Raw genomic sequence first — 11,696 nt, 5'->3', positions numbered from 1 at the left:
TGAAACTCCGCCCGATTCGAAAGTGTTAGAATTCAAATTGTCTTCATTGAACAACTTGAAGGAAATGATAAATTCCTTACGAAATGAAAGTTTTTGTAGTCTTCCAAATGACAAAGAGGTGGAAGATTTTGAAGGAACCTTAACAGAGCTCGAGGATTATCTAGAAGAAACTGAAGTAAGTATCTTCAATTTGTTAAAGATTCAAAATACTTCAAGTAGTAAAGCTGAAAAAGTTAATAGCGAATCAATCGCGAATGCTAAAATCAAGTTACCAAGCTTTTCATTACCGCATTTTTCGGGGAAATATACCGAATGGTTAACATTTAAATCGCAATTTATTACTTTAATTGATAGTAATAAACAGCTGTCGAATTTCCAAAAACTGTTTTATTTGCAGTCGGCGTTGACAGGAACGACGAAACAACTGCAAAATATTGATGATTCATATTCTTCTCTGTTTGAAGCATTAAAAAATAGATATGAAAATAAAAGATTGATTGTTCAAAGTCATATATCTGAAATATTAAATGCAAACAAATTAAAGTGTGAAAATCCTAAGGATTTGCGTTATTTAACGGATAATTTGCTTAATAATTTAAGAGCTTTAAAACAATTAGATTTGAATATGAATGCTTTATCAGAAGCAATTTTAATGAATGTTATGCTGCAACGGCTTGATGAAGAATCGGGAAAGGTATTTGAAATGTCTTTGGATTGTAATGATCTGCCAAATTGGGAAAAATTCATTGAGTTTTTATTGAAACGTATTCAAGCGCTAGAGAATGTTCAACGTAGTGTTCCCGTTGCAAAATTTAAACAAGAATGTGTACCTAAACAAAAAAGTTTCGTGTTGCAAAATAACAATGTTGTTTGTCCTGTATGTAATGAGAATCATTTAACTTATAAATGTAAGAAATTTCTAGATTTACCCGTCCAAGAAAGATTAAATTTAGTTCGTAAATTGCAATTATGCTTTAATTGTTTAAGTAAACATAGAAGGTCAGAATGTTCTAGGTTAGATTATAAATGCCGAATTTGTTCAAATTCTCACCATTCTATGCTTCACGGAGCTAATTTCGCAAAAGTAGATTTTGATAACAGTAAGAATCCCAAAACGTTTGTGAATAATTCCCGACATAACGTAAATTCGCGTTCAGAGCAATTTAGTACAGCAAAGGCATTAGAATCCGAGGAACAGGTTTCGAATGAAGAAAATAAAATCTGTGCATGCGGGAATAGTAGTCGGGATTCGCAGAATTGTTTTACTTAATGGGGAAGTCAGTCAAATGTTCTGTTGTCGACTGCAGTTATTTATGCGAAAACTGCAGACAATTCCTTTTTGCCCTTTCTTACAATTTTAGACACAGGATCTGAAATTTGTGCCTGCACACAGGAAGTTGCAGACTTGTTAAAATTAAAGAGTCGGTCGGTTAACTTTTTAATTACGGGATTGAATGGAGCGGATTTAAAAGTTAAAAAAGAAATAAATGTGATTATTTCAAATAAAAGTAAGAGCTTTCAGAAAACTATTAAAATGCTGGTAATACCCAAAATTACGGATTTGACCCCATCTAAACATCTTGATATTTCCAACCTTAAACTTCCACAGCATATAATGTATGCTAATCCTAACTTTTTCAAACCACAGCGCGCTCAAGTTTTGTTGGGTGGCAATGTATTTTATGAGTTATTGCGAACGGGACAAATTAAAGTGAAAGACAGTTCGGTAATTTTGCAGAATTCAGTATTCGGCTACGGGAACACTTAACAATAGGGAAAACAATAATTTTAAATGTTACGTAGTAGAGGATAAAACTGAAGCAGCTTTAAAACAATTTTGGACTCATGAATCTTTCGGCATTAAAGATGATTCAAAACGCTCAGATGAAGACTCCGCTTTAGAAGTCTTTAACAAAACGGTACGCTATAAGCACGAACGATATGAAGATAGTTTTCCTTGGAAGAAAAATTGGAAGGAATTAAATGACAATTTTGAGGCAGCAGAAAGGCGGTTTCAAGGATTAGTCAAAAAAATGAAACGCGATAAGACTTTGTATATTCAATACAGTGGAATTTTGAAAGAATATTTAGCGAACGGAATGATTGAAGAAGTCAAGGATCCTGAAAAACGTATTGACAGACCTGTTTTTTATCTTCCTCACCATGCAGTATTCAAGCAAAAAAGTGTTTATACTAAATGTAGGATAGTTTTTGATGCTAGTTCAAACGACGTTGGACAACTGTTACTAAATGACTGTCTTTGGTCTGGTATAAACTTGAACCCGCATATTTTTCAACTGTTGATTTACTTTAGAATTAACAAGATTGCTATGTTATCTGATATAGAGCGTGCGTTTTTGCAAATATCGCTAAACGAATTTGATAGAGATGTGGTTAGATTCCTTTTTGTGAAACATGATCCTAATAAGAATGACAATGTAGAAGTAGTAGTTTATCGTTTTTTACGTCTGACATTCGGAATAAATGTGAGCCCTTTTTTGTTGTCTGCAACCATTAAAGAACACATCAAAAAGTACGAAGAAGCCTATCCCGTTACTACTAAAGTACTCAATACCTGTTTTTACGTTGATGACCTTGTTACTGGTGCAGACAGTATAAATGATGCTTTAAAAATTTCTATTGAAGCAAATAACATAATGAAAAAAGCTAGTATGAATCTACGCAAATGGATTTCGAATGATAAAGTGTTGATGAAAATGTGGGAAGAACGAGAATTTAATATATTACCGAGTGATTTTGTAAATAACTGTAACGAACCATGTAAGGTTCTCGAACTGCCGTGGGACATTAAGGAAGATACTTTCGCTATAGAAGTAAAGGATTTGCTTGAATTTATCAAGACCGGAAAGAATACAAAACGATTTGTGCTGCAAGTAGCTGGTAGAATATTTGATCCTCTAGGATTTGTGACACATACACCATCAGAATTAAGTGCCTGTTTCAAGAATTATGGATTCGAAAAATTTTCTGGGACGCTGAGCTGCCAGATGACATTTTAAAAATCTGGAATCGCTGGTGCTTTGAACTTCCTACATTGTTAAAACTCCAAATTCCCAGAAACGTCCTTGATTGTGCAGAACTTTCAAGTTGTGACATAGCATACGTCATAGCCGGGGTGTGGCATACCTTTTCGGACGCCAGTCCTAAAGCTTACGGTGCCGTCGTGTTTGTACTGATACGATCTGATGACAAAGTAATTATGAACTTTCTTACATCTAAAAGCCGCGTGACTCCGTTAAAGAAGATTACTCTTCCACGAATGGAGTTGCTAGGAGCTTTACTTGCTGCTAGATTAGCAAATGAAGTTGCAAATGTGTTGAAGCGGAAAATATCCCCTCCTATGTACTTTTGGACAGATTCTCAAATAGCACTATACTGGATAAGAGGTTCAGCTTTGAAGTGGAAAACCTTCGTCTGCAACCGTGTGAAGGAAATTCAGGAACTTACAGACCCCGATAAATGGTTCTTTTGCGTAAGTCGTGACAACCCATCTGATGCTTTGACGAGAGGTATCAGTATCGATCAGCTGTTAGAAAACACAGCTTGGTGGTATGGCCCTACATTTCTGAAATCCGTGAACATTTATTCTTCTGATTATCTTTCAGTGGTTCCCGAAGAGAGAGCAATCAATAAAGAACTAAAACCGAACTTAAAACCTGAACCAAATGAACATTTAATGAACTTGATTGCGAGAAATGAAAATTCTGTTTTTGATTGCATACTTAATAAGTCAAATAATTATATGAAACTTATTCGTATTGTAAGTTTTTTCTTTATAGGTTTATTTATAATTGTAAAAATCCAAAGTCCAAGAAAATAGGTCCTTTGTCTATTGATGAATCTGCTAATGCAGAAAATTGGTTAATACGTTCTCTCCAGGAAGGTGAGTTTTCTGATGAGTTTAAAAGGTTAACAAATGGTAAACAAGTTCAGAGCAGAAGTAAACTTTCCTCTTTAAATGTGTTTTTGGATAAAAAAACAAGTAATGAGAGTAGGGGGGAGACTGTCCCATGCAGATTTATCATATGCAACCAAACATCCTATGGTTTTACCTGCAAAACATCCTTTAACAAGTATAATTTTAAGAAACGTTCACCTTAAACATTTGCACGTAGGTCCCCAAGCTCTTTTACATCAAGTTAGACAAAAATTTTGGCCGCTAAATGGCAGGAACAGCTGTAGGAAAATTGTTCGTAACTGTGTGATCTGTTTCAAAACAGACCTGTTACTGTTAGTCAAATCATGGCTGAATTGCCTAAAGACCGGGTAAATCCTAGTTATCCCTTTTTTGTCACTGGGATAGATTTTTGTGGTCCTTTCTTTATAAAATTTAAAAATCAAAGGAAGGGTGTATTAAATAAAGTGTATGTTGTTGTTTATATTTGTCTCAGTACTAAAGCAATACACCTGGACTTTGTAACTGATATGACTACACTGTTAAAAAAATTTCCTGAAAATAACGGATAAAGTACCGGCAGCAAAGTTGCCGTAAATATTACGTTTCCGTTAAATTATTTTCCGTGAATTAAAAGAAGTTCCATTTCTCATTTCTCCGTTTAGTTCTGTTCTTCCATTTATAAATTTTCCGTGATTTAACGAAAATTCCATTTCTCTTCTTTCCGTTGATCTATTTTTCCGTTTTTAAATTTTTCGTTCATCTATTTTTCCGTTTTTAAATTTTCTGTATCTTTACAGAACTTTCGGTTCCTGATTTTTTGTTGCGCTATTTTTTCGTTTCTCATTTTTACATATTTTACTGAAATTTCACTCTCGTTTTTCTATCCTATGTTTAAAATAATATATATTATAAAAATAGTTGACCATTCAAAAACTATTATTTTTTTAATTTGTATTTATTACTTAAATATATTTTAAGTGAAATTTTTGCTTGATAACTTACCTTTCAAGCACCTATCTTGAAATTTGCACCTTCAGATGAATAAAAATAATTGAAAAGTACCAGCAAGGAAATTAGTGGATTTGAATATAACACCAATTTTTGATGCTGATACTGCTCGATATTTTCTTCCACATCTCCTCGTACATATTCTGGCATGGCATGGAAAAGCATACATGAAAAATAGAATATTTTTTTTGCAGAATGAGTCAAATAAAATACCATTAAAAACCGGTTGACTTTATCTTGGAATAATATACCTGATGGAGGGTACCGCATACCAATTTACTGTGTTTAAAAACAGAATCATTGACATACACGTGAAGAATTTTTTGCTCAGATGATGTATACCCCCCCCGCCGGTGATTTCCGCGTTAGAGCAAAAACAGTAACTTTATAATAGTTCTATAAATTCTAAATCAGCTACCATCGGAATTCTATCAAATGCATATTAACAAGAAAAATACATTTGTATATTAACATGTTCAAAGATATTCTACAATACTTACATGTGACCAACGGTGCTAAGTTTAAGTGTCTCCATTGCATCTGTACACAAGTAATCCAATAGCCTTTATTTTAAATGGATAACACGAGATCCTAAAACTATTCTCACCGCTAGAACACACAATATGACTAACCAGTAGAATTGTTCGAAGTATTGAGCAAAATAATACACCGCAATAATATTCTAATACTGACTCAGTAAAACCCACATCAAATCACCAGGGCGATCAAAACACATCTGCCTGTCTGAAAATGGCGCAAACATTTTTCCAAACTTACAAAGCCCAAAGGCGTAAAAACAATTTCGACATACGAGTATATTGCTTTCCAGACATGAAATAGCAAGCTATCTATTTTGTCTACGACATCTGCGTTGTTATTCTAAATAAGCTTTCAATTAACAAAATGTAACAGTGCGATTTAATAAGCACTATCAAAAAGCGATGTTTATCATAACTTGAAGGCTAATCAGAATACTAACAAAGTACAGCCCAGCGGCAACCCTAGAAATGGAAAAATTCTGTTTTCGTTACTTCCTGTCGTGATATTTGTGTCCTGTCGTGTTGTTGTAAGGAAAAAATACGTTTTGAAGCATTACGGAAATATTCTGTTAAAATCAGTCAGAAAACTCCCTGAACTTTCAGGTTTTTTTAACAGTGTATCTGTGGTAATCAGTGGCGGCGATTCGGGGGGGGGGGGCAGGGGGAATTCAAAACATTCTGGGTGTGATTACCCGATCATTAACATCACCAAATATTGTATAAAATTTCAGTTTCAAGGCTTTAATTTTGAAAATTTTCCGTCAGAAAATCCCCGAATGCACTCCCTCCTTCCTTTAAATTCAAAGACGACCTAAATTTGCGCTATGAAGATTCCAGTTTGAGGGGAAAAAATCAGGAAGATAATCCCCCTATATAGCGTAAAACTGTGTTTTTAAGACTTCAATTGAGAAAAAAGAAAGAAAAAAGCCGGAGATCTTTTTCTGAAGTCTCAAAGGAAGTTGAAGACTTCCAATTCCAAGACTTCAGTTCTTAGGATTTCATCAGTTCAAAAAAAAAAAAAAAAGTCTTAAACTTTGTTAAATTTCTGGGAGAGAACTCCAAATCCCTTGCTCTAAGTTTCTAAAGATGGCTTTAATTTGCGTCTTCAAGACATCAGTTTAAGATTTTTTTCCCCGGAAGGCTTTCCGGGAAAAGCCTTCCTTACCCTTACATTACCAAAGACAGTACAAACTTCTTCGTTTTTAATATTATTACTAGCGTTACCGGCACGGTTTTGCCCGTAATAGAAAAATTAAAAGGTCATTTGGTTCGCCTGTATATTTTCAAATAATGGATGATGAATTTCCCGCCAATATGCTATGTTCTTTTGCTCGTCCATGTTATGCTAACTTGCTCGTCCACGTTATGGTAATTTACTGTCCAAATTATGGTGATTCTCTCGGTGCAGAGGAATTAAATCCACCAATGGTGGTCAAAATAAAATCTTAGAAAAAGAACAAAATTGAATTTTCGAAAAATCGCTTCGAGGTGCTCACTCCTATGCTATGAACTAATTTTGTGCCAAATTACATGGAAACCGGCCGAACGGTCTAGGCGCTATGCGCGTAACAGACATCCAGACAGAGATCCAGACTTTCAGCTTTATTATTAGTACAGAAAGATTATTAATTAGGACTTTACTAAAAAAAAACATTACGAGGACAACCCTGGAAACTCTTTTTTGTTCCCCAAAACGTTGACAAAACTCTACCAAAACGGCGTTTTTAAAACTGCAATTCCAAAAAATTTACGCAAGAGAACATCAGAAGCCCCCCCACCCCTAGTCACTCAAGACAGCCCTAAAATAATCTTCAACTTCCAAAAAAAATTTGCCCCCGCACTTATAAGCCCCCTTCGCCGCCTCTGGTGGCAATGTTAGGGAAAAAGGAGATTCGGGGGCTCACCCCCGGAACATTTTCGCGATTAAAGTCTTAAAAACGCTGTTTTAGGCTATCTATGGTTGGGGAACATGCAATTTTCTGAAATTGATCCTCTAAAATTGCAATTGTAGACGACCTTTGTGATGTTATGAAAAAGAGTTTTCCGAAGCTCTCCCGGATTTTTCGCGAAATTGAAACCCTGAAAATCAAATTTTAGACGGTCTTTAATAATGTTGACGAGAGTGGGGGAATGAAGAAGGCGCTTCACTTAAATTTTTGAACTTGTAGCTTTAAAAGCGCAGTTTTGATAGATCTTGATAATGTTAGTGGAAGGTAAATTTCGGTGTCATTCCCCCGGCAGTCTTTCGGAATTGATACTCCAAAAACGCAAATTTTGGATTGTCTTTGAATGTGTTAAGGAGAAGAGGGGGGGAATCAGGGAATCCCCTACAAATTTTTCTAAATTTCAGTTCTAGAAACGCAGTTTTAGGTGATTTTGGATGATAGCGAGGGTGTTATTCGGGCATTACAGTGGGGGCGCGCTCCTAGAAGTTTTCCAAAATGGAAGTTGCATAGCCAAAAAAAGATGGATCACACACAGATACTCTGTGATAGATATTTTTTGGAAATCCTCGAAAATGGATTCAGCTATTCAGCACACATCGAAAATCAGAACTCGAGAATTTTAACGAATCAAATATCGTTCTACCTTCTATGCATATTAGATATAGAAGAAAGTAAAAATGATTTACGAAAAATAATTAAAACACCTTAAGAACAGACTTTTGCTTCCATCAGCAAAAACCTACATTACTGAAAGTTTTAGTAAAAATCATTAAATGATAAATTGAAACAATCAGTTTAAAAATGGTAGAGAAGATGATAGTAAAGTGAAATGAGAAAAATTCTACATAAACATAAGCTATAGTTTAAGAAGAAAATAACGTAATTGTCGATTGGAGGGATTAAAAATATGTTATTCGCAAACTTCAAAACTAGTTCTTAACGATTTTCACGGTGCAAATGAATCAATGAAAGAATAGAACATAGTGGTCAGAATTATTATAAACAATAAATAAAGGAGAGGGAAAAACTTTTTACCTTAGTCATTTTTGATCTATCTTCCTCTCATCACTGTCACGCGTATTCATCATACAGAATTGTGTTACTTCCAGAAAATTTATAATATATTAAAAAGAAAGCTAATCGTCTGATCCAGCTTTGAAACGGGCACCAACTCCATCCGTCTCTGATGTTCCCTTTATTGCAAAAGAGACACGGTCATTAAATTTTGGAAAGGAGTGCGTGAAAAAAGTATTATTTATGCATCCATTTCTTGTTGAATAAGTTTAAATATTTTTTCCTTCCAAAAATCAAAAATTTCATGTTCTATAGAGAAACAAAACTTCTGAAAAAAAAAATCCTTATTCTGCGCCATAATCCCCCCCTCCCCTGTCACCCCTGGCTAAGATTACATGCACAAAAAAGGTTTTCGAGAAAGAGCGGATATCTTGCTGCATAGCCAAAGTTTTTCTTAAAGCAAAATTTACTTTCAATCCCTTAACTGGCGATCACGTGAATAAACAACCAACTATGTAACTGATAGGTCAAAATAGGACAGTAGGGGCGGGAGGGCAACCAGAAAGGGGGCCCACAGCCCTCCCCCCTCCCAGAATGCTGAGTAGAATGTTTTTCAAAACTATTCTTTAATATTGATGAGAAGAAAAGAACACGTCTTTGGAAAACAAAGTGATTTTTAGAAATTAATAGTAATAGTAATGTTAGGGGAAAATCTTAATTTCATTTAAAAATAAATCTTTTAGTTAAAAATATTCAAAAGTTATAGCTTATTGATCAGCTAATTCCCATCCCCCCCCCCCACCTCCGTCCTATTTCCTCTCTTTTTTTTCTATGTAACTAAAGTCTGAAAATAAGAAAGTGTTCAAAATGAAGCCCCCCCCCCACACACACACTCCGGAAGCATTATGGAGCATCTGAAGTTCATTTTCAGGTCTTCCATTTCACGAATTTTTCAGGGGAAAGCCTCTTAATTACCGAATAACATCGAAAATTACTTAAAATTGCGTTTTTGTATCTTCAATTTTGAAAAAATACTGGCCCTAATACTACCAAATGTGGCCTTACAATCGCGTTTTTAAGACTTGAATAAAATATTCTAGCTGGCAAGGTTCCCTATATATACCACCTTCCTCTAATATCATAAGTAATTAGGTTTTTCAAACTACACTTACAAAAATTTTAAGTGGAATAGCCCATGAATATAAAACATTGCTTTAGTTTTTAGCATTATAATTTTGAATATTTTACCATTGAAGAGCTTCAGAAATTAAGAACCTCCTTCCCGCAAAATCTTCAACGTTTGTCTAAAGTTGCGTTTTTGAAACTTCAATGTCGAAAGCTGAGGAGGGGGGAGGAATTGGTTTCGACCTATAAAAAATTCCATCGGGGACAGTCATTGAGCTCCATCCGTTACCCTTACGTCGTTAAATATGGCCAATGATCGCGTTTTTAAAGCTTCAATTTCTAGAAATTCCGCTGAGACCTTTTGTCCCCTAACATAAAGCTTTTTGACCCCCCCCCCCCCTAACATCAGCGAAGAAAGTCTAAAATTTCGTTTTAAAGCTACAAGTTTCAAAATTTTTCCGTTGGAGAGCCCCGGACGCCACATTCCTATCAGATATTATTTTTTCTTCTCTTTTCCTATGTCTCCCCCCCCCCCCAAAGGAAAACAACTTTGGAAGAAAGAAGAGGGCTAAGCGCAAAAGTACGCAGTCCTTTTTTGATTTTTGAGCTGATGGCTCATTGGATAGAAGATAGAAAAATCATTTCCAAAGTACTTAGAATTCCTTGAACTTTCTACTTAATCATTGGAATTATTTGCAAATTAAAATCAACGCAACTTAGAAAAAGAAATCTGTACAATCTTAGGATTACAAAACGTAAGCACAACTGTTTTGCGCCATTGATCTTGTAAATTAAGAACATAACAATAGAGGGTCAGCGGTCAGCATAGTTTTTGGGAAAGAGTGAAACTTCCTAGGATGATGTGCGCATTACTCACTGCAGCACTCTGTTTTGTTTAAACTGAATAACATACATTGTGATAAAAGTTATTATGATTTCTTAAATTTATTCATTTATTTTATGAAAAGGTAAAATTTTTCATTAATTTAGTTGGATGGCAGAATATGAATCAAACAAATTTCCCTTGAAAAAAAAGTTTGTCCCCCTACTTCACATGGCCAAGTTAAGCATTAGTTTCCTAGGAGGGAATCGCCGACCTTCGGCGTCGCTTCTCGCTGAGAGGAAATATTGATTCTTCTGTGCATGCGCGCCCGAGCAAAATCGGCGTTGTGAGTGGCACGCCGGAATCACTTGACTTTGATTTCAGCGTCACGCCGAGCAGCGACGTCAAAGCTCGGCGATTTCGCTTCTAGGAAACCAGGGCTTTACGCCTCTGACTTTTGTTAAGCATAAAACTTAACTCTGCGAACTTCCACTGGCCTCCGTGAGCGAGACCAGTGACCAATCAGCGTGCAGTACGCCTGTGTCGCATCTCTCAGTATAAAGGACCTAGCGATCAAAGAAAAAAGGTGGATTCCTTTTAAAATACGGACATCTATGCAACTTAATTTTTAGTTTTACATTCTTTGACTTGTTTGTTACCTATATCTTGTCTTCACTAAGGAGAAAATTTCCGCCAAGAATTTGTGAAAAATTGTTTTGTTTTGCTAGGCTTACGTTCAAGGATTTGTTTTTTATATCCTATAAGCGATATTTTTGACTTTAATGGCAAATCAATACATTTAGGATGTACTTTAATGTATTAACGTACTTTCTTTCGAAATTCATAATGTTTTCTTTCCTGTAATATTAGTTTTAATGCTGGATTTTCCGATTCATGAAAGAAAAGTATGCTTTGGCGACATTCGGGGTTTAAACACGCGCCAATCAGGTTACTGTATTCAATGTTAAAAAGTTTGTATTTAGAAACCAAGCTGGATAATTGAAGGGTTCTCTTTTACGTAATTTGTATAATGAAGTTGTTGCTTTAAAACCATTAGCAAGTGCACGTTTGACCTTTTTTTTAATTTTTAAATCTGCTAGCGTGGAATTTTGAATCAATTGGCTTCTACTTTCTAAAAACATTTTAGTTCTTTTTATTTCCTCCTGTTTTCGTAGGGTTTGCTGCTATATTAGTACATATAAATCCGTTGTTTATTTTAAAATTATCTGATAATTTCGATATTTATTTTTAGAAACACTATGCTTGCAATATCGTATATGAACATTACTTAGTCCCCAAACATTTGAGACTATGTATCATGG

At 35.1% G+C, this 11,696-nt stretch overlaps 1 protein-coding gene across 1 annotated transcript in view; it reads left to right on the top strand.

Annotated features, from left to right (window-relative positions):
* The first annotated feature begins 2,099 nt into the window (after positions 1–2,099).
* The window catches only part of LOC129218869 (uncharacterized), a 31,787-nt gene continuing 22,190 nt past the window's right edge, over positions 2,100–11,696 (top strand). Inside the window, exons 1-3 of the mRNA XM_054853190.1 lie at positions 2,100–2,995; positions 3,079–3,483; positions 3,801–3,904. Coding sequence (XP_054709165.1) covers positions 2,100–2,995; positions 3,079–3,483; positions 3,801–3,904 — 1,405 coding nt within the window. The remainder of the gene's footprint in view (positions 2,996–3,078; positions 3,484–3,800; positions 3,905–11,696) is intronic.

Source organism: Uloborus diversus, chromosome 3 (genome assembly GCF_026930045.1).
Source record: "Uloborus diversus isolate 005 chromosome 3, Udiv.v.3.1, whole genome shotgun sequence".
In the NCBI taxonomy this organism is placed as follows: Eukaryota; Metazoa; Arthropoda; class Arachnida; order Araneae; family Uloboridae; genus Uloborus; species Uloborus diversus.
The sequence above is the reverse complement of the archived record's forward strand: the minus strand, read 5'-3'. Positions and strand labels throughout refer to the sequence as shown.